We start from the raw sequence: 24599 nt of genomic DNA on the forward strand, positions 1-24599 counted from the left end.
GGGAACGATATCTCTGAGGTGCTGAAAGAAAGGAATCTCCAACCTAAAAATCTATACACAATAAAAATACGTTCCAAAAGTGAAGTCCAAATAAAGATATTTTCCTATAAGCAGACCCACACTGAAGGAAACAAAAAAGGATATTCTTCAGGCAAGAGAAAGATCCTAGATGGAAACCTGGAGAATAAAGACCATGAAAAGAGCTAATATGTACAAAGATTCAAATGAATACTGATTATGTAACAATAATGTATAAGATTTTAGATAAATATAAAATATATAAAGATATTTATATAAATATAAAATATTTATATATAAATATAAAATGCATGACAACAACAGCACGTATTTGGCAGGGTGTACATGTTCTAAGGTCTTTGCCTTGACAAGGAAAAGGAAAAATACAAATTAACAAATTTATATTATACTTCGACAAGCTAAGGATATGTATTATAATTGTAAGGTAGTAAATTAGAGTAAAGAATGATAAGCACCAAGCTAACAGAGGTGGGAAACTGGAGTAATTAAAAAAAAAAAAAAATCAAAAGAATGTGGGGGAAAAAAAGCATGGAGCAAGGACAAGTAAATGAGACAGATTTAAACCCGAATAGCAATACCAACATTAAATGCAAATAGATAATTGCTCCAATTTATCTGACAATGATCATCAGATCTGATAAAAATATATAAAGGCAAGATGAGAGAATAGAACCTCAGCTAACTCTCTGGCTGCACAATTCTCTGTTTCAAATTTTCAGTCCTAGAAACTGAGGTTTCCAAAAGAATAAAACTTTCTCTCTCAATGAACTTAAGTAAAGATGGTAGTTGAAGTGGCCAAGAGGTCAGTCTCTACTGCCCAGGAGGCCAAGAAGGCTACCCCTCACTTTCCTACAACAGAGGAGTAGAGTAACAGCATACTGCCTCCATGAAGATATGTCAGGAAGTCTAAGAGAAATTACTTCTGATTTCTGTGTTCAAATAAATGAGAATTAGGGAACGCCTCTTTAAAAATCAATTTGCAGAAAAGAGCTAAACAAACATTTGTTTCATCCAGTTATTTCTAAGGAACACAAAACTACAGTTTTAACTGGAAAAATAACCAGCATAATTCCAGTACCTCACTACCCATCCTCAAGTAAGATTCTGAGGAACATGTAAACTATGTAAATTCAATCCTAATAGGAGAGGGAGATAAAAAGCACACTTCTGAGGGCTAAAACAGATAATCTTAGCTATCTACTGCAAGGCAGAAAAAGAAGAAATCTACCCACACAAGAAACCAGCTTAATGACAGTTATTACAATCCATTTCCAAATAAGTAGCTTATCTTTTATCTACAATTTAACAGCTAAAGATAGGCATAGATGCAAAGCTTGGTAAAGTACAACTTCATTTAATTTCCTATATTTCAGACCTTTAAATATGTGATCCCAAGTGAGTGACTACAAAACCTTGTTTTTATATATATAAATTTATTTATTTTATTTATTTTTGGCTACATGGGATCTTCGTTGCTGCATACGGCTTTCCCTAAGTTGCAGCGAGCGGGGGCTACTCTTGGTTGCGGTGCGCGGGCTTCTTATTGCGTTGGCTTCTCTTGTTGTGGAGCACGGGCTCTAGGCGCGCGGGTTTCAGTAGTTGTGGCTCACGGGCTTCGTTGCTCCACAGCATGTGGGATCTTCCCAGACCAGGGCTTGAACCCATGTCCCCTGCATTGGCAGGCGGATTCTTAACCACTGCGCCACCAGGGAAGCCCCAAAATCTCTTTTAATTGATTATGTGACAGTGAGAACTCCCTTCATTTTAAGTAATCCTTCAGATTAACTATTCTACATCAAAACACAGGGATTCTATTCCATAAACTCTGTACCTTGGAACTCAGTAATCAAGATTTTACAGAAATAAAAAGGCGTGGGGTTGTGGGGAGGTTGTTTACAGGCATTGGTGGGTAGGGTGGAGGAAGGTTTCTGCTTAAATAGATATGCAAGAGGGAATTCCCTGGTGGTCCAGTGGTTAGGACTCCACGCTTTCACTGCCAAGGGTCCAGGTTAGGGAACTAAGATCCTGCAAGGAACTAAGATCCCACAAGCCATGTGGTGTGGCTAAAAAAAAGGATACGTGAGGTATTGTGGTATACTAACTCAGAAACTAAGAACCTCAGGGTTTACAAGGATGTCATAAAGTTATCCGATTTCCAAATCAACATCTTGGGCTTCCAAGCTATTCTCAGCCATGAGGAACATTCTATTTTTAAAAGACTAGAGCCATCATCGGATGGCTCTAAATAGTTATAAATCACCTCCTTATATTGAGTTGAAAATTGTCTCTTTACAGTTTGACTTACTAATTCTATTGTCATGCCTTGTGTTCATCAAAAACTAATCAAACTAATATTTTTAAATACACAGCCCTTCAACTAGTTGAGGACGGGCTATCAGGAACCCCCATGTTGTCCTCTCCAAATCAATAATTTCACCTGCTATCTTAGGACATGGTATGGAATCTTTCTAATCCTTGCTACTATTCTCTAAATAAACCCAGATTTATCTAAATAAACCCTTCTTAAAGTACTACCTCAAAATTCAACTCAGTAGTTCAGATGTGGCCTGAAAAGCGAGACCACCACTTCCTTACCAAGTTGCTGACAAATCTAATAGGTCCCATTCCCTCCTACCCCTTTCCCCTTCCCCATCCTTGTATCATGTTACATCTCAAGTTTCATTTTCTTAATCTTCATGACCCTCAAGTTGTCACCATGGCCATCCAAGGCCCTAAATACTGTTCATTCTCCTTCTATGACTCCTTCTTTCTGAGTCATACCTGCTAATCCTCCAAAGTTTATGAATCCCGATACTAATAACTTGGCAATTGAGTTTAAGTTCCTCTTAGTAAGGTCAGTTAGCTCAAGGCAATCAATCACATTCTTCCCAGGCCTCTTAAGCAATACTTCAACCCTAGCAAAGGCCCTTCTTTCTGGTATCAGGAACCATGGTTCAGAAACACAAATCCAACAGAATTTCAGCCATTTACCTCCCAGATCATCCCCTCCCTGAAGTTCTACCCAGAGAAGGAAAATATAATGAAAACACTATCTGCAGGCACAAGACCTTCAGTTTCCTGGTCAAGATTTCAGATTCCCTTAAAAGATCTTTGAAAGAGGAAGTGAGAGGGGAAGGGCCCACATCAGTCTTCAAAGATATTGATAAGGTTCTATTTCTTAAACTTGGTGTTGGGCCTATGGGAATATGATTTAATATGATTGCTTAGATTTCAGGTTAAAAATATTTTGCATGTATTTTTTAAAAAGATACATTCCTAGGATTTTTTTTCACCATATGAATCAGTTAATACAGTCACTAGCAATTCCAGTAAATATATACCAGATTCACTCTCTAGGAAGACAATACAGTTGATAGCCACAATAATTTCTACAATAACAAAACTGTGGGAAAACAATGACATTTGACATTTGGGCTATTTGAAGAAGAAAGTTCAATAATAAATGAGGATATAAGCCCAAACAAGAATATACACAAACAAAAGCTAAGTAAGCAGCTTTCAGAAAATTATTTTTTTGCAAGTATAAAAGTATCCTTTCATGTCTTTTGTCTTCTTCCTTCAAAACATCTCATATCCATGTACTCTCACCTATTCCTACCACTACCAACCTTCATTGCTCTTTGCCCAGATTAAAATCAAAGTCCCCAACTAGTCTCCCAGAAATCTACTCTATCCTATCTAAACTCTACTCTGATGCTGAAGGCATACTAATTCTTTTTTAAAAATAAAATAAAAAGCCTAACAGATCAATCATGCCCCTGCCTAAAAACCCCTGTTGGCTTTTTACTGCATTAAGGTAAGCTCCCAGACTCTTCATCATGATCTCCAAAGCCCTATAGTTTTCCTCACAGATTTCTCCCCAGAAAAACTACAGGCTCTTGAAGAACAGGGATTATTTAGATGCCTCATGTCCTCAAGCCTTCTATAGCACCTAATGCATTGAAGTCTACCTAACTGAAATGGGGGGGGGGGTGTTTTATCTGTAAGACAACTGTTACACAATTTTTTCTCAATGTCAAAGAACAGGTCAAAAAGGAGCTCCAGGGCTTCCCTGGTGGCGCAGTGGTTGAGAGTCCGCCTGCCGATGCAGGGGACACAGGTTCGTGCCCCGGTCCGGGAAGATCCCACATGCCACAGAGCGGCTGGGCCTGTGAGCCATGGCCGCTGAGCCTGCGCGTCCGGAGCCTGTGCTCCGCAACGGGAGAGGCCACAACAGTGAGAGGCCCACGTACCACAAAAAAAAAGAAGCTCCAAATAATTAAAATATAACCCCTTAGAAACACTTTCTAGTTTTTTTAAACAAAGATTTAAAACCACTACATTTTACCTAGATTCCATTGCTTTAACCTTTATTTTTTAGCATCTTTTAAAAACACTTAAATATAACACATAAATTTAGAAAAGTGCATAAAACATAAAGGTACACCATTACAAACTAGCATGAAATAGTATCCATGCAACTAACACCCTGGTCAAGAAACAGACTATAGTCAATAAACAAGAAGCCCCCAGGTGTCCCTTTCAGCTCACAACTCCCTCCCTGCTTAGCTAGATGTACTTGCTATCCTAAACTGTATGGTAATCACATCTTCGTTTCTCTTGATAGTTTTATTGCCCAAGTATGAATCCATAAATATTTCTAATTTTTGTTCCACCAAGAAGACTTTTTAGAATAATTTTTTCCTAACTCCTCCCCAACAAAATTTTTAACACCACAGACATACTGTGTATCTATTTATGTACTGTGGCCCTTTGAAGGGCTACAGACTATTGTAATATCTAAGACTTTTTCACTCCAAGGACCAATTTTCACCCCATTCGGGGGAATACTGCCTCCGATGAGAATGCATGCTTAAATAATTCAGTTTCACCTATTTTTGAGCTGTACTAATGAAATTGTACAAAACGTGTTTTGGGAATATGGTTTCTTTTGCTCAACACTGTGTTTAAGATTTATCTATCTTGTTGCACATAGCTCTATTCCGTTTTATGAATACCACAGTGCTCCATTCTACTGGAACAGACACTTGGGTTATTTTTATTTGAGGCTATTATGAACAATGCTGCTTTGAACATTCTTGTGTTTGTCTCCTGATGCATCTAAGTACTCATTTCTTGCAGGTTATATATCTAGGAGGAGAATTCCTGGACCACAGAGTATCTTCTACTTTACCAAGTTATACCAAATGGTTTTCCAAAGCAATTGTACAAATATACGTTGCCATTAGAAGCTTATGGAGTCCCCTTACAATTTTCTTACCTTAAAAGAGAAGTTAAGCAAAATATATTCTATGCCTTCTTTTTCTTTTAAGATCTGAAGATCACTGTGCAAAGGACTATCAGGATCAACCCTAAGAATTACAAAACAAAAAACAGTTCAAACAAAAAGTCAGATTTTTTTTTCTTACTAAACTCAAAAATGAACCATTCCAAGAGCTAAAACAGAGCCCCTAGGGTAAATTCCAAACAGAGAAGGTCTAAAGCTGCTCTATGGTTCCCGGAAAAACAAATTAACTATAGCCTCCAACTCCTTGGGATTAAATGTCCAAAAAGATATCACAGTACTCTACATCTACTCTCCTAAGGGCATGCAAAGTTAGCAGTTATTCTAAAGGAAAGGGTCATATGTACATAATCTTATCAAGACAGTCTGCTTCTCTCAAACTGTATTATTAGACAAGGGGTTCAAGGAGAGAAATTTACCATGGACAAGGCCAGAAAAAGTGAAATCACTAACAAAATCTAACTTTGTCTACAACTGTTCTATATATTCAGGCCCTACTCAAATTTCTTATTAAAATATAAACTGGTTGTCACAGTCAATCTCATCAAGTTATTTATACACTTTTGTATAGTTCCTAATTGTCTAACTAACTCCATGAAACACTTTTTCCCACAGCTGGCCCTTCTTTTTCTCCTCCTTCTTTCTCACTTTACTTATTAAGCCCAAGAAACAGCTCATTTTAACAACCTAAGAACTATTTCTACAGAAACAGTAAATAAAAGCCACAGTAAATAGGTATCAAATTAAGGGGGAAAAAAATCTCCACTGTGATAGTCTACCATTAAAAAGAGTGGGTTAGCATAAAAAAGCACTTACTTCTGCAGTTTAACATGCCAGTCATATAAACTGTCATTTATGAGTTCCACTGAATAAATCCCTGTAAAGGTATAGGGCATGTTAGTTACTCTTCATTTGATCTTGTAACTATTGCTCTGGTGTAAATGTATACACTAAATAGCCAACAAAAGCTACAAATTTTGCCATTAAAACATGGAACAACTAAACTGTATTATAAATATTTTGGTGCTGGAGCTGAGTATCTTATGCCCTTAACAGATGGACAACTAAAACCATCAATGAAGAGGATTTTGGGGGTTGAAAAACTGTTTACCATTCATTGTAAGAGGAAAAAAAAAAGCTTATGCAAAATCATATGTACTTAAGACTTTTCTCCCATGCATATATGCAAACACTTCTATTAAAATGGAATCCTTCTACATATAGTTTTATAATCTTTCTTCAACTTTTTGGGACATCTTTCCATTAGTATATAAAAATTTATTGTCAATCTTTTTAATAACTGTAGTAATTTATTTTATGGATAAGCCATAACTTAATTCCACCATATAGCTGGTTATTAATTTAATTTTTTGCTACTACAAATAATGCAGTAACAAACAAGTGATGACTGAACATTTTAAGGTACACCACTATTCAAATATTTAACTTTATTATGTTTCTACACACAAACTTTTAGATTTCTTATAAGAGGAACTGTTATGTTAGGACACCAAAACTTCTAATAACCTCAGAAACAAATTTGACTTATCTTGGACTCTATAAAGTAGGGGGGTTTTTTTGCTTGTTTGTTTTTAAGTAAGCTCTAATGATTTAGACTTGATCACTCTGAAAAATTCTGAATGGATCATAATGCTACCTTTTCAAACAAACTAAAGTTTGGCTCTTTCTCTTATTCAATACTGTTAGACTCTCTGCAATAATGAGGGAATTTTATTTCAATTAGAGAGGTTCCACAATATTTAAGCTTTATTGGGTAAGAAAGAACTCTTAAGTCAAACTATAAATTTTTTAAAGTAATACCATTAACTACAGTAAGAGTTGATTATGTTGTTTTCAAAAAAAGGAAAAAAAACATAAAAATCAACTTGGCAACAGTTCTCTGTTCATACAATAAAACATACTCATCTTATTTACTTTCCAAAGCATATATTTCTTGTAACTTTCCCAGAAGATAAAAATCAGGAGTTAATCCCCATCAGCAAGAAGACAAAAAATTATGTGTCCATAAAAACATTTTTAAAAATCCAAACAAGTGAACTCATCCTATTTTACCCCCCACATCTTTTGGTAACTTGATTAAATTTGTGTTTCACATTCCTATAATAAAGTTAATAAACATTTCTGTTTTTGTCCAGTTATACTATAAGAAATGAAGTTACTATCTGAAAATTTAAAAGGGCATAGGGACAACAGCAGAGATCCAGAGGTCCTTACCTGTTTTATAACTCTGTGATCTGTATATGTCCCTGAGCTCTTTCATAAGTCTATCTGAAGCTTGTACAGACCCAGACACTGCACCCTGAAACATAAAATTTGCTGTTTACCAGGATCTACTGATTTAAATAACTAAAGATTTAAGGTATCTGAACCTGAAATAAACGTTTACAATGATATCGTAAAAATGGATCACCACTCAACATTTTAAGAAGTCAAAAAAGTTAAGTTCAATTAAATCAATGATCATGAAGTTTCAGTGGGAATGTAAATTTGGGGCAGGTCTGATTCATTTACTATTTGTCACCTGAAAAAAAAAAAAAAAAAAAACAGCTAACCTATATTCAGATCACCATGGCCACTCCAATAGCCTAGAACTAGTAAGGGTCTATTTCAAATTCCATCAATTAAAAAAAAATTTATTAATTTTTTTCTTTTTTACGATTTTATTTGGGGTGGGCAGTTTTAGTTTCCCAACAAAATTGAGAGGAAGGTACGGAGATTCCCCATATAGCTGCCCCTCACAGTGCATAGTCTCCCTCATTATCAGCATCCTTCAGAGGTACATTTCTTACAACTGATCAACCTATTTGGACACATCATTACACCTGAAGTCCATAATTTACCTTAAGGTACCTTTACCTTTTGGTGCTGTACATTCTATGGATCTGGATAATGACAAGTGTCCGCCCATTACAGTAACATACAAAGTATTATCATTGCCCTAAAAGTCCTCCATGCTCCGCCTATTCATCCCACCCCCCACCCTGAAACCACTGGCAACCACGGATCTTTTTACTGTCTCCATAGTTTTGCCTTTTTCAGAATGTCATATAGTTGAAAACATAGTCTGCAGCCTTTTCAGATTGGCTTCTTTCACCTAGTAATATGGATTTAAGGTTCTTCCATGTCTATGTCCTCTCCTTGACAGCTCATTACTTCTTTTTTTTTAAAGCAGGGACTAGTATTCCATTGCCTGGATGTACTATAGTTTATTTATCCATTTTCCTACTGCTTCCAAGTTTTGGCAATTATGAACAAAGCTGCTATAAACATCTACATGCAGGTTTTTGTGTGGACATAACTTTTCAATTCATTTGGGCAAATACCAAGGAGCTCAATTGCTGGATTGTATGGTAAGAGTATGTTTAGTTTTGTAAGAATCTGTCAAACAGTCTTCTAAAGTGGTTGTGCCATTTTGCGTTCCCATCAGCAATTAGAAAAGTTCCCTGTTGCTCCATATCCTCACCAGCATTTGGTGTCTTCAGTGTTCCAGATTTTGGGCATTCTAATAGATGTGTAGTAGCTCCATGCGTTTTTGAAAATACTAGAAGACCCTCAATGTGATACATTAACTAAAGCAGTTCCCTTAATCAGACTATAAGAATCTTATACTAACAATCTAGTTTACATATTAAGAAATTGAGAAACAACGTGTCCACATACATGCAACTGGTTTCAGTTCTTTTCAGTGTTCCAACTTCTCTGAAGGTGAAAATGCACCAGTATCTTACCCTAAGACTGAATATGAATGGAACTATTTATCATAAGACAAAAACATTTAGAATGTCTTCTGAATTTAAAAAACCTGACCTTGTAAAATTTTAAATGTTGCAACTTCAAAAGTTACACTACACTTTGAGGTGGGGTAGAAAATCAGGTTTACAAAAGATATTACTTCCTAGCTGTGGCTTTGGCTACATTACTTGATAGGCTAAAACCCGAGTTTCACATCTATAGAATAAGAAGAATATTTCCTACGGTGGTTATGAAATCAAATGGGAAGGCATATAAAGGTTAAAGGACTTCGCTTAGTTTGTCATGTGATAGCGTTCAATAATTTGTAGTTGTTTTGACTATAACACACAAACTGGAAGCAATCACAAGATACAGAAAGTACAGTAAGTATCTTTAACTTAGATACTACAAGCTTTTTTTAAAAAATAATCAAGATAAGGACTTGGCTAAATTTCTTTGTTTTCTAAAGAAAGATTTGCCAATTACATTAATACAGTAAATAGGACTGAAGAAGTGAGAGTAATCTACCTGTTTACAACACTTGTCATCTCCTTGCATAACAATTCATTCCTTGTGTTTGAGAACCTATGCTCAGGACAAAAGAACTGGTTCTCAGATTTCATGGGTTTGATAAATAGTTCTAACACAAAGGCAGTAAGTAAATAATAAGTGTTGAGATGGATAGCTAGACATTCGTTTGATATTTCCCTACTCTGGGCATTTTATATACATCGTTCTCATTTATTATTTACAGGAATCATCTAAATGGTACATAATGTCCACATTATAGAATTGAGGAAAATGAAGCCATACAACTGTGTTTGTCACCATGCTCCTTCACATAAAAGATGTTAAGTCAAAAGAAAAAATTAATTTTGGTTCAGTCAGGGCAGGACAAACCAGATGGCAGCTTCATGAAGAAGAAAGAATTTGAATTATACTTTGTACGAGAGACTGAATTTAAATTTACACATCCCACAGGAGAAGGGTAAGGAGACAAAACAGGATAAACAAGTTGGAAAGTGAATGATTTCAGATGAACGGGGTAGAAAGTGGCTATCAACAGATGAGAAATGTTGGGGGGGGGGCGACTAGGGCAACAAAACATATGGCTGAATCTACAACCAAGGCAGGGATGGAGGGGGGTGGCTTTGATTGGTATCTTATTGAATTGCCCTGTATTTATATTATTCCTATACAGCTGACTCTTGAACAACATAGGTTTGAACTGCATGGATCCACTTATATGTAGATATTTTCAATACATACTACACAATCGGCAGTTAGTTGAATCCTCGATGTGGAACCGTGGATATGGAAGGCTGGCTGTAAAGCTATATGTGAATTTCGGTGCAAGGTCAGCACCCCTAACCCCAGCATTGTTCAAGGGTCAACCGTAATTACTTAACCACAAAAGTCCAGGTTCTATATATTTACACATACTTACATTTAGATGGTCTTGTCTTTGAGTCTTCCTAATTTTCTCTAATATTGCCAAATTTTCTTTTTCAATTCCTTCATCCTCTGACTTTTTCCCACTAATAGGCTCTTCTTCCTTCATCTCATAATGATCTAAGTCTTCTATATCCTATAAAAAATTTTTTAAATTAGCTTATTCAAGCTTATGCCAAAAGCTAAATTATTCCTGACTCAGAGAACAAAGAGGAGCGAATACATGTATCCTATGAGGAGGGGAAAAAGCCTTCACATTCCATTCAAAAGGTTCTCTCCTTTTATATACTATAAAGCTAGAATCTGAGTAAAGCATATTTAATAGTTTTACAAAGCCATAACTACTACCAAATGAGCCATCTTAAATAGCTTTAAATCTCCTATTAAGGGGAACTTTTGAAACAGTTAAGCATGAGGTACCAAGAACCATAACTCGCCTTCTAGAAATCTATTAGATTCAGTTTAGAAACTAGTCTAAAATGTGAACACAGATTTAGGCATAAAGATGCCTATTTAAACTTTATAACCACAAAAACAAAATCTTCATGTGCAAAATACCAGAACAGTTAACTTAATTCAATGGAATACCAGAAGACCATTAAAATGCTAACACAGCATAATGGTTTCTTCTGTATCAATGATGAAATGAAAAACACAGAATACAAAAATGAATATATAGAATCTTAATTATGCCAAAATAAGCACAGAAAAAGAGAACAGAAGGACACATACTGAAATACTAATAATTATCAACAGAGACATTTAGTGCTTTTCCTTTTCCAAGTTTTCTGTAGTGAGCACCTATTGATTTTTATAATTAGGAAAAAAGTTAGAAAAAGAATCTGAATATCGCTAAGCCAACATCTTTAATCACCACATCATTCTTCTCCCTCCTTTCCCTTAACATCAGTTCTTACATATTTAAAAATTCTGCATAGATTTGTATAATAAATCCTAACCCTTTTCTATCATCTTACTTCTAACTTTACCTCAATCATCAAAATCTCTAAAGAAGTAGTTTATATTTTATCTCCACTTTATCAAGCAGACTAATTCACTGTGATTTCTAGACCAGGTTAATTTAGACCACTTTCGTCCAGACTCAATGGTCTTTTTCTTGGACTGCCATCTCTTCAACTCCTATAACATTCCTTCCTTATTCATACTTTGTCTATGACTCCATGCTTCATGGAGCTCCCCCCTTCCCCTGGTTTGCACCTTTCAGCTACAATTTTCCGTCCTACACTTGTTTTCTTCAGAGTTCTCACAAATACCCTTGTCCTGTACCTCCTCTTCCTCCTCCAACTTCAACCTCAGTCATGTTCTAATCCACAAAATTTCTCCACTTAAGTATTAATCAACACAGAACAGAATTCATCATCATCTTTACAAAACAATATTCACTGTACACTATTCTCTGCTTAAGGCCTTATCAACAATCACACCAAATATAAACATGTTTGTCTCTAATTCGAGACTTAGCCATCTGCCTTTTCTAGCCAAACTTGCTTTCCAAGACTCCAATACAGCAATCTCCTTCTCCCAAAAGGACAGCCTCCAATGCACCCAAACACACCATGCCCAGGGTTGTTCTGGGCCTTTTTACCACTTTATTTTAGTTGCCTAGAATATCTTTTCACCTATCCTAATTTAACATCTCCAATGTCCATCCTACCTTTCTAGATTTCCCTAAATGCTGCTGTCCTTTCTTCATAAAAAAGAAAGGTACATAAACTCTTTGAGTACAATGTCTACTTTATTGTACATCGGACCCATGGTAAAGGTTTAATTTTTTTTTAATTTTTAATTTTAATTTTAATTTTTTTTTCTTATTTTATTTTTTATTTATTTTAGGCTGCGTTGGGTCTTTGTTGCTGTGCACGGGCTTTCTCTAGTTGCGGCAAGTGGGGCTACTCTATGTTGAGGTGCACAGGTTTCTCATTGTGGTGGCTTCTCTTGCTGTGGAGCATGGGCTCTAGGTGTGCGGGCTTCAGTAGTTGTGGCGCACAGGTTCAGTATGTGTTGCGCACAGGCTTAGTTGCTCTGCGGGATGTGCGATCTTCCCAGACCAGGGCTTGAACCCATGTCCCCCTGGCATTGGAGGGCAGATTCCTAACAACTGTGCCACCAGGGAAGTCCCAACTTAATGTTTTCTTGCAGTTTATTCCTACGTTAAACTGCATGAAAACATTAAAAAAAAAAATCTATCCCCCAAAACATCATTCTAACTGGACAATGTTAAGAACTATTTTACTTCCAGACTCACAAAACAAACCAACAACTACTTTAGTTCTAAGGCATTCTAAGAAGTGTATTTTAGATTTAAGGTAATAAACTAAATTAATTCTAAGATCCAAACAGAAAAGTGTTTTGAAACCAAGATTGTGGAACTCAAATCCCTTTTATCAGGTCAATGTAGAGACACAGATCTTCATTATCAAGTTTGAATTTAAATGCAAAGATTCAGAGCCTGAAAACCTCTAAAATTTTATCAATGGCTGGCAACTAAACTGACTTAAGCTCAGTGTCTTTGGAATTTCCTCTTTGAAATTCTTAGATGATTTTTCAACATGATAGTTTTCATTACTTCTAGTGAATAGTCGCTGAAATGTGGTCAAGTTCTCCTTTTATTCAAACACAAAACTTCTGAAACTTCGTAGTTCCTATTCTTAAACCAAATCAGGTTAAGTACTGATTACTATTAAATGTAAATATAATTTTAGTGCTAAATGTTAAGAGCTCTTATTTTCCATGAAATCAAATCCAAGGACATCTGATAAGCAATTTGCTAAAAAGCATACCATGAATTAGAGGTAAAGCCAGATTTTAGAAATTGTACTAAACTCCAAATTCAATGTGCTTCTCATTATTCCACATTAACAATGGTTTATAAAGGAGATTAGAAAATAAAATGTTCAAAAGTGAAGATAGTTATGAAATGTTATTCTTATATAAAATACCTACTTCAGCCATCTCCTCCTCTTCCTCCTCTTCTGAAGTCACTTCTTCTGCTGTCCCATTCTGCAAAGAGAAAAGAGTTTGCCAGGACTACACAGAACAGAACAAGTAAGCACACACTGAGTACATCAGAAGATTTTAGGGACAAAGTATCAATCATCTGTCACTGCAGTTCCACTAAGAGCTTATTAAAGTTGAAACATTTACTTTTAAATTCAGCTTTGATTTGACAAATAATATTTATCAGCTTTTTAAGAAGAAACAATTTTGAAAAATTCAACTTAATAGATGCCTTAGAAATTAAGAAAGGCAATTAGTCAAATATAAAGCAAAACAGAAAAAATTTTAAACATATTCTAATTTAAAGTCAGAAAACATTTTACACATATAGCTATGTGTATAAGGCTAATGGCTTCTTTTGCTTAAAATATCCCAGATGATGGGTTTCTTAAAATATCTACCTTTTTAGCTTTGAAAAGCCTGAATCTTTCCATAAATTCTACTGGCTTACATTTTAAAAGGTCAAATGTGTTACACAGGCATAGACACTGCACAAAACTAAAAGTTATAAAGTGATCACCATTTCACTAAGGAGATATTTTTCTTTTTTTTTTTTTTTAACATGTCATCTACCACAATATTTCTGTATAAGACACAATTTAACACTCATTCACAACGAATCTGATGAGGTTCTAAGAAGGGCCTTCATACCTAGTTTTGTCAGAGTTCATAAAGACAAGCTTCCTGGACCAGAGCACAGTTCTCTAGGACACAATATATAAAAATTTAGTAGGATTTTTTCCCCTATAAATTCTTGCTGTATCTGTTCCAACTACAGCTGGTAAGGACCACACTCATATAGGATGCCAACCTTGCTGGCCTTTTAGTGTGTCAGAACCAGAGAGAAAAGACAATTTTTTAATGTAACTCAATGCAGCAGCAAAATTTCTTAACAGATTTCTCTCTCCCTTTTACTCAGGAGTTGGAAAAGTCCACCTGCCAGCACCTCCACATTCACACGCCACAGGCAGAGCACAGGTGTGCAAAACCAGAAAGGGGAGGCCATAGCAGAGAAGACTGACAATTGCTGAGGACACTCATAACAATGGTATAGCTCATCTATAAATGAGTAGATAACCAAGCATCACCAGATATCTGAAGGAAACTAGCAATCTGAAAGAAAGGCACCAAGTTGAACAAGCAGAAAAAGTGACCTGAAGCATTATTAATGAAGGCAATAAAACAGAATTTAAAAATCTAATAATTGGAATCTTTGGCAGTAATTGAGAAGATACTGCATCCACAAAACCTAACAAGATTACTATGTAAAGAACAAAAAAGTTCTGGGAAATCAAAAAGATCTCTCCTCAAAGGAAAAAAAAAACCTCAGAGGGGCCAGAGAGAATAATGGACCTAAATGAACAAAATATTTATGACTAAAGAAGACAAGCAAACTGTGACATTCCCCTAAAATGTGGAGAAAAAGGAGGTGTGGGACGGGGAGAAGGTGATTAAAATAAGAGAACAGTTAGGGAAATGGAGATAGGAATACAGAGATCAAATATTCATCCAGCATTCATTCAGAAGATGAGGGAAAGAAAGAGACAAATGTTGCCAACCTAAAGAAGGACTTCATAATAGAAAGTGGCTCTGAATGCCCCAAAGGAATGTTGAAAAGTAAAACCCCATACTTCACAGTTAAAGAAAAAAACCATGCTGACTTCCAGAAAGAAAAAATATAAAGAACTAAGAATCAGACAGGTATCAGACTTTTCATCTGTAACAACAAATACCAGAAGAAAAAAGTGTAAAGAACTTGGAAGAGACTCAATTACGAACTTAGAATTTGATATCTAGTTCCATCAGGATGGGAGCCATACCGGTGTTTGTTCAGCACTGGATCCTCAACACTTACATAGAGTACATAGAGTACTTTACATAAAGTCAAATAAATACTTGTTAAACGAATAATAAAAACAGACACAGTATTCAAGGAACACTCTTCATACACATCCCCACAAATCCTTTCTAGAAAAAAAGACATTATTCAGGGATATATTTCAGAAAGGGGCAACCATGGAATACAAGAAACAGCAATAAGCGAAGACAACAGAAACATCAATGGTTAACTCTAAGCAATTGCTGCTAATGCAGCTGAAAGGTTACAGGCCATATTCTCTGACTGTTTCATTTTTCTCTGAGTGAAAAATGAAAACCCCAAAGCCGTCTGAGAATCTTTATTTTTTTTTTATTTTTATTTTTTTTTGCGGTACGCAGGCCTCTCACTGTTGTGGCCTCTCCCGTTGCGGAGCACAGGCTCCGGACGCGCAGGCCCAGCAGCCATGGCTCACAGGACCAGCCGCTCTGCAGCACATGGGATCCTCCCAGACCGGGGCATGAACCCATGTCCCCTGAATCAGCAGGCAGACTCCCAACCACTGCGCCACCAGGGAAGCCCCATCTAAGAATCTTTAAAAAATTTTTTTTCTAAATAATTCTTGAATTTAAGAAGAAATGGACCCTCATGCCCCAGTAATCCACTCTTAAATACATGCCCAGAGACATACTTGCATGGGTGTACCATGTACTACAGACAAGAATGATCATGGTAGCACTGTTCCTAATAGCAAACTGGAATCAACCCAAATGTCAGTAAACAGTCAAATGGATAAGTATGTTATGGTACATTCAAACAATGGAATAATTATAGCAATGAAAAAGAACTACAGCTACACACAATATAAATGATATACTCACAATGGTGAACAAAGACAAACATGAAAGACTACATAGTATAACTCTTAATATGAAGCTCAAAAAACAGGCAACACTGAACCATACTGTTCAGGATTGCATATATGAGTGATAAAACTAGAGAAAAGTAAGGAGAGGATTAGCATACAAGGGAATGATAATCTGAAAGGAGCCTGCAGGAGATTCTGCAGTGCTAGCAATGTTCTATTTCTTTATCTGGGTGGTGGCTAGGCGGTATAGTTGTCAGGTATTCACCATAACTTTTATATTAAATTTATGTCTATATGCTTTCAATACATATTATTTCAAACTTTTTCTTGTAAAATATAAGAGTAATACAAACAAGAGATGGAATCAAACTACTTAGGAAACACAAACTATTTAGAAAATAAGTATACTAAATTTTAAAATCTGTGCAATAAAGTCAAACAGCACTAGGAAGAAAAAAAACACCCTTACATGTCTGATAAAAAAGCAGTTTAAACCATATTGATCCAGTAAACTTAAAAAGAAAAAGGAGACATTACTAAGACTGGAGTGAAAAATAAAAACATTCAATTTAACAAATAAAACTAAGGGCCAGTTCTTTCAACAGACCATTATAATAAAACAGACAGCCTCTGACAAGTAATCAAGAAAACTTCAGGATTATAACCACAGATGAAGACGATGCAAAAAGTGAATACTCTGTACATCTTTCCAACAGCTTCAAATGTATAGATGAAGTTACCAACTTTTTAGAACCTAAAATTACTAAAACTGACAGAAGAAATGGAAAATCTAAATAGACTAATACACAGAAGAGAAAAATGGATCAGGTTCAGATCTTTGTTTAAATCAGGCTTTCTCAACCTTGGAACTATTGATATTTTGGGCCAAATAATTGGTGGACAGAAGGGCCATGTGAGGAAACAGCAAGGCACCAGACATGTGAATGAAGAAGCCATGCTGGACATTTCAGTGCAGTCACATGTCCAAATAACTACCAGTCCCAGCCACTATCTGACTGCAAAGTGAAGTCAGCAGAAAAACTGTCCAGCTAAGGCTAACCAACGCACACAGTCATGCAAGATAGAATTGTTGTTTTAAGCCATTAAGTTCTAGGGTAACTGGTTAAGCAGCAATAAATAACCAAAATAAAACTTAAAAGTTATGATTGTTCAAATAAAATGTTCAGAAGTTGAAAGTTGAGAAAAATGTTCCAGAATTTGAAATTAAGACAAAGAGACAGAATACAGTGATAATAAGAGATACAAAGACTCACGTGAAGAGGTCTAAAATCCTATTAGTAGGCATTCCAAAATGAACAAATAAAGAATGGAAAGGAGAAAGTTACCAAAGAAAAAAATACAAGAACATTTACCCAAGAAGAAAGATTCCAGAATCCAAATTTGAGAAGGTCCATCCATACTGAGTGCCCCCCAAAAATGGAAAAACAAACAAACCACAACTCAGTACACCACTGTGATATTTCAGAACAGCAGGGAAAGGACAAAGTCCTAACAGCTTCCTGAAGTCGCACAGAGATGACTAAGACTCAGAATGGCATCAGGCTTTAACAATACCGTTGACTAGAAGACAACTAGCAGTTAACATTTATTCTCAGGGAAAATTATTCTCAACCTAAAATTATATATCCAACCACACTATCAGTCAAGTGAAGGCAGAATACAACAGCAGTTACCATTTATTGGGCACTTACTATGCATCAGGAACTGCTCTACATGATTTACATGTACCAACTCATTTAATCTTTATAGCTCTCCCCAAATATAGGTATTACTACCATTTCCCCATTTTGCAAATGGGAAACTGATGTACATATTGCTAGGTAATTAGCCCAAGCTAATTAGGTAATTAAACCAAGATTCAAACCCATGGTGGTCTGGCTATATATATATAATTTTTTTTTTTAAGAAGTTAGAACTCAGAAAATGTACTACCCTTTGATGTTTCTTTAAGATTTTATTTGCATAAAATCATTTTACTCAGGCAAAATAAGAAAAGGTAAGCCAAGAAAGATGACATGAAATCTGGAAACAATGGATTTACTACTCCAGCAGAGGAGAAAAGAAAAATTTCAAGATGACAGCTTAAAAGCCAGCCCAGAAAACAACCTGCCAAGACTGGTGCAGAAGAACCAAAGGCTCCAGAAGAGAGGAAGTTCTCATAGAAAAGAGACAGAACATAACTTTTTTAAACTAAGAATTACTATTATAAGGAAGACATTGCAGAACAAAAAACTGTACAGAGGAAATATAAAACTCTACACTACAAGAGTCCTAATGATAAGTGGTGATTATTCATATGACTAAATATAATGATGTTTTAGGAAGGGAAGGTGGATGGGTAAGTGGGTGGTATAAGAGCTAAACCTTTATTATAATACAAATCAATAAATTATGCCTAAATAGGTAAATCCAGAAATCCAGGTGGTGAGCTAGTGGGTACTTCTGCTGCTTGGAGGAGATAACATTTGAGTTAGGACTTAAGAAGCACAAATGGGTATAGACAGATGGCATTCCAGGTGAAGGTAAGTGAATAAACAAAAGCAAACAACTGCAGAAGCAAGAACAGTTATGGAAACCAGGAACATTAACAACAAAAAGGTGGTGGTAGGGAGGGGGTAACTGTTTGCCTGTCATTGTAAATACGAGCAGCTCCCAAGAATGAAAAAGTTATTTTTAGTACCTAAAACAAACAAAACAATTCAACAGGAAAACAAAAACTAAGTTCTAAATAAGTTGTATAATAATGAGAAATCATCCTAGTTTTACTTGTGCTTGAGACAATTTATTTTAGCTCTTGAACACTAGAGAATTTTTACTTTACCTGACCCGTGGGTAGTGGTTGATCTAGCATCTCAACATCCAGGTGCTTAGGAAGGTTATATAATCTGCAGAGTTCACATATCAACCACTTCAACTGCTGACGAAGCTACAAAACACATTTCAGTAAATAAGCATTATGTTAAATAGTCCTTAGAAGACATGAATAACACTATAACTACTGTAACTAATCCAGTAGGAAATGAGAAAAGTTTATTACTGCTCAATTACAGCCTACAGATAAAATAACAAGTCTTTAAAAAATATTTTAGGGGCTGCTAATGTAAGAAAGTTACTATGGCTTTAGTGCAATCCCTACAACTGATACCTAGCAGAATGACATCCACAAAATAGCAGAGGAAGGGGAGCTCCAGACATTGTCTAATTTTCATTTGTTAACTTCTCTTCTTAGTAGCTTACAAGAGTACATTAACACATTAATGAGGCTACAAAAAAGAGGCAGTATTGCTGCACATGGTTTATAAAATTATATATTTCACAGTCATTCATTTGAAAGTAGAGGCAAATGTGGTCTAGCAGACAGCGCATTGGAATCCAGGTGACCTTGGATACAGTATCCAATGCCCTGAGTTTTGAGTCTCCCCATCTATAAAACAAGGAAATTAAAACCTTCTCATAAGGGTAAAAATTAAATGAACTCTTCTGTGAAAACACTTGACATTTAGTAGGCTCTTAAGTGTTTGTCTAAACAAACAAACAAAAAAAGACCTTTAGGAAAACTGCAAAGAATAACTCATTTCCATTTTTAAATCCAGATTTTTTTAAGCATATTTACTTTAAGTAAGCAAGGTAAATTATGTGCACAAACATGTTTTCATTGTTTAAAAAATTGTTTTCAATGTATAAGTTTAGAATTATGATTTAAGAAGAATGGTCACTATCAGTAGCCATGATTGGCAGCAAGTAAGGCAACTTACTTCACTTGGTCAGGAACAGTCTCCTGGATGTCTCTAACCAAGAAAAGAGATGAAGAGAAAGGAGCAGGTTTATGAAGGACTGAGGAAAACAGACACAGAATTAGAATGGGTTAAACAAAGCAAAGAACAAGCCTTTCCAAAGTGGACAATGGAGCAAGTAAAAATGAGGAAAGTTGAGCAGTAAATTAGTATCAAAAAATATCCTCAAGCTTAAAAAGCAGCAAAGCCCCACCGTGGATTTGTTATCCATCCAATAAGCTCTGTTTTGTGCTCAATACATAACAAAGACGAGGCAGGGTGAGCCGGACACAGACCCAACACTCCAACCCGTGGTACAGGAAGAGCTACAGTAGCACTGTGGGAAAGACAGCAGCATGGTGGAGATGCACCAAGTGATAAGAAACAGGGCAGCACAGCTTCCAGGAATTTCAACTTCATGTTCCCCCCAAAAAAGTGTTTGAGGGATCGAAGGAAGTAACTAAGACCATGGGGAAGAATTTAAGAAATATTTATAGAAGGGAGATGGACAGGTCTTAGAAATTTACTAGATAGTCTGGGGTTAAGGGGGTAGGAATCAGGAAACACTGGTATAAAAAAGAACTCTAAGACAGTTCACAGCTTCAGACATGGGTAACAAGTTTCATTATTTCATTTTGCCCCATTCACAATCACAGAGAGAATTTTTGAGGGGAAACATGATGCGGGAGGTGGAGTACTAAGAGGTAGATGAGTTTAAATTTAGATGTAATCATTTTGAACAGCCACGGCACATCTGAGTAAGATTCCCTGGATCTACGTGATATATAGACAGATAATGGGTTTCAAACTCAGGAGATAAATTTTATCTAGAGATACAGATTTAGGAATCACTGGAATACAGGCCATGATTTAAGTACTGGGGGTAGAAGAGATTACTCAGAGAAAGCACAGAATGAGAAGAAAGAGGCAGACCAAGGAATAAGAGCTCAGAGGAGACCAAGGCAAGGCAATAATAAGAGATAAAAACAGGAGACAGTGATCTGATGGAAATCCTCATCAGATTATCAGTTCCCAGAGGACAGGGATATGACTTGTCTTTTATACCCACCACTTACCCCACAAAGCCTGGCATAGAAGCCAATTTTTTAAAAAATACTTTTCTGCGTTCTACTACTAATAGTTTCCTGTATCCACCCAGATGAAAAAAAAAAAAAAGGTATGTATAATCCAGCATAGATATATATATATATTTTTTTTTTTACATCATATACTAAAGGAGCCAGATTATAGACAATATGCTATGCCCTGCTTTTTCACTTTAGTATATCTTGGAACATTGTATGTGCTCTTGTGGAAAGATTGGCTGCATTCTTCTTAACTTCAACATGATATTCTATCATAAAACTATACAGTAATTTTTATTTAACCAGCTCTTTATTGGTGGACAATAAGGAATATGTGTTTGTTAAATGGAGGAATGTTTCAATAAGGAAAGAATCAACAGTATGAAAATGCTGCAGAAACTTTAGGACTAAAAAAGAAGTCCTGGATTTGGCAACTAGAAGTAAAAATTTTAGTACAACAAAGATGGCAGAATCCAGATTATAATAAATTAAGTGAATTACAGATGAGGAAATATAGCTTATTCTTATTCAAGAAACTAGGTTATAAAATAACTGGCAGAGTATAAGAAAGAGTGAAGCGTGAGTTTTGGCTTTTTTCTTTTATGTAAATATTTATTTATAAAATTGGATACCATTTTATATCGTATGTCAATTTACTTTATGAGCATTTTTTTGATGGATACTTTAGACGTCAAAAAATAACCCCACTCATTTCTACTATTACAAAACTTACACCTTTAGATCTTTAGAGGCAACCTCCTAAGCAGTAAGGGAGCTAAGTCTATCCCTCTTTACCTGTCCTGTTGCCCCTCCCCTGCTGGAGATGTGAACATGTGTCTGTCTAGCTTTTAATTTTTTCCTCTTTCATGGCTTTCTTATTACTCTTATAATACTCTATAAACCAATGTTCTTCTGTTCTTAATTTTAAGAATAGGTGTGCTTAAACCACCTCTAACTTATGGTGACAAAAATCTGAGGTAAGTCTCTAAATTCCCCAAATGGTTAGTTCTCCCATTTAATATTAATAGAATAATCTATCCTTTCCTTATTGAGTATTTTGGTTCAATTTAACTCATTCTAAATTCTCAATTGCATGACTCTGTTTCTAAACTTCTAACTGCCTTTACTTGTCCAGCTCAGTGCCAGTACTCAATATTTTATTTTATTCAATATCTGGTCAGACAAGTCTCTCCTCATTTTTTTTCAACTCCATTGTTTTTGATTACTTACTCTTCAAAAACTTTGGAGTCACTTGTCAAGTCCCCAAAATAAATCAGTTGGGATTTTTACTGGAATTGCATTCAATTTATAAACTAACATGAAGCTATACAGATAACTGACATATTTATAATATGGAGTCTGCCCATCTAAGAACACAGTAGTTAAGTCTTTCATTTTACTCAGCAAATTTTTGTAGTGTTCTTGATACAAAACCTGCACACCTAACCTTATTCCTAGGTGTTTAATTTTTTAAATTTGATTAGAGTTGTCAATAAAATACTTGTCCACCATATTTTCTGATTATAGCTGATATTTGGAAAAACTTGATTTTTATATAATAGAACTTTTAACCAGTCATCTTAAAAATTGCTTTTTCAGCTGACTCCTTTGGATTTTTCTTTAAGGTAAACAATCATGTCACCTGCAAATAATAATTGGTATTTTTCTATAAGGACTTTGTGACATCATGGAAAAATGTAATGAAAATGTTAACTTTAAAAAAGCATTTAAATTATACAAAATATAACCTCAACTATTTAAACATATGTATAAGAGTATGTGTATTTTACTAGCAAGTGAAAAAAATACTGATAAAAAATAGCCATCATGTCAACAATGGTTGTATCAGGTAGAGAAAATAAGATTTCTATTTTCCTTTTTTTGTTTTGTTTTTAATTATATTAGTTCTCTCAAAATGGTCACTTACAGTTTTATAATCAAAGAAACTAGGTTTCTAAAATGGAAAGTTAGATTGTTTTATATATTAGAAAATAACTTTATTTATATACCTTTGACTTTTACCTCAGAGTTATAGACTCTTGACAGAAACAGCAATTGGCGTCATTCTGTCATTATTTCCCCCTCACATCTACCTTGGTCTTTTTCCCTTTTTCTACTTCCTACCTTGGCTAGTGGTCCCAAACAAAAAGGCCTGCTTAGTTTAATGATTAGGATTCATGGAAAAGAGACCACCTAGTTCCTGATCTAAATTAAGACTATACCTATGGGGAATAAAACTGAAAAACCAGGTATTAAAGAGTAGAATATGAAGGACAAACAAAAAAGAAATCTTAAAGGAGCTAAGAACCAGGTTATCAAATAATCATTAATCAGGCTTCTATATCATATTACCTCTTAACACTTAAATTCTACATGTTCATGAGAAAAAAAAAAAGTAGTGTGGCTTATTTTCTCACCGAATTGTTGTTCTTAGTGTCTTCTAGACGTTCCAGAACTGATGTCAGATTTGGGTCATCAGAGTCCACAAACCATATTGGTGAAGAAGATGGGTAAGATTCCTGTTACAGAGACACCTACGTTAAACACATTTACAGACAGGCTAACCTGGATATGCAATTAAACCTCACCACTAAATAGCAACATGACCACAAATTTAAGTAAAACATATCATGGAAAGAAAAGTAACACATTAAAATCCACGTCTGGAGAAACAAAATTTTTAATGGATTTTTTTAAACAAAAATTAAGTTTTACAGTTTAATCTTTCCTGTTCCATGTTACATAATTAGTCTTAAAAAAAAAAAAAAAAAGGACTTTACCCAGTAAGCAGTATGATTTAAAACAAACAGAAGAGAATACACTGCAAAAGTTATGTTTCATCAAAAGTATGCAAGCGCCAAGGAAGACAGGCTTCCTTCCTTTACAAAGAAAAGTCTACCATGGCCTGGATTCACCAGCGTTAACATTTAAGGGCTTTAAAATCTGGAATCACAATAAATCCCTCAAAAAGCAAAAACAAATGAAAAGCAAAAACTAAAAAACCCCAACCTTGAAGTAGTCTACAGAGTTAAACCATACTACTTTTTGCCTTTTTTAATATAATAAAACTACATTTCTAAGATTTATCTAGATGAGATCTAACTCTGAATTTTTAAAATAAAGCAAAGGAATACATATCTAGGCACGTTTTTAAATCCTTACAAATGTTAAAAATGAGTTTTTAAATCTTCTACTATACTACTTGCCTTCTGAGTAAGTGTAATTACAGAAGCTACTTTGAGATTTCTCTCCAATAGAAAAGTGGTCCCTAAAAATCAATCCCATTTAATTTTGCCTTCTTCCTAATAATTTTCCATCCCTTCTTAGATTGCAAGGAAGACTGTAGCTTCTAAAGGACAAATTTCTTAAATGAGGTTAAGATTACTTCTTAAATACAGCAAGGTGTCAGAAAGGCAGAACAAACAGCAACACAGCTGTCTTAGGGCTACATTCAGTGCTCACTAGCCAC

At 35.3% G+C, this 24599-nt stretch overlaps 1 protein-coding gene across 3 annotated transcripts in view; it reads right to left on the reverse strand.

Annotated features, from left to right (window-relative positions):
• UBE2Q2 (ubiquitin conjugating enzyme E2 Q2) overlaps positions 1-24599 on the reverse strand; it is a 66353-nt gene that overhangs the window by 30758 nt on the left and 10996 nt on the right. For 2 of the 3 annotated variants that reach the window (XM_059058177.2, XM_067029424.1), the window contains exons 2-8: positions 23548-23649; positions 19094-19198; positions 13514-13570; positions 10545-10685; positions 7580-7664; positions 6161-6221; positions 5321-5411 (exon numbers count right to left, since the gene is read on the reverse strand). In XM_059058177.2, the coding sequence (XP_058914160.1) occupies positions 5321-5411; positions 6161-6221; positions 7580-7664; positions 10545-10685; positions 13514-13570; positions 19094-19198; positions 23548-23649 (642 nt within the window). The remainder of the gene's footprint in view (positions 1-5320; positions 5412-6160; positions 6222-7579; positions 7665-10544; positions 10686-13513; positions 13571-19093; positions 19199-23547; positions 23650-24599) is intronic. The other variant, XM_067029425.1, reaches the window with a different exon arrangement.

Source organism: Kogia breviceps, chromosome 3, assembly GCF_026419965.1.
Source record: "Kogia breviceps isolate mKogBre1 chromosome 3, mKogBre1 haplotype 1, whole genome shotgun sequence".
Lineage (NCBI taxonomy): Eukaryota > Metazoa > Chordata > Mammalia > Artiodactyla > Physeteridae > Kogia > Kogia breviceps.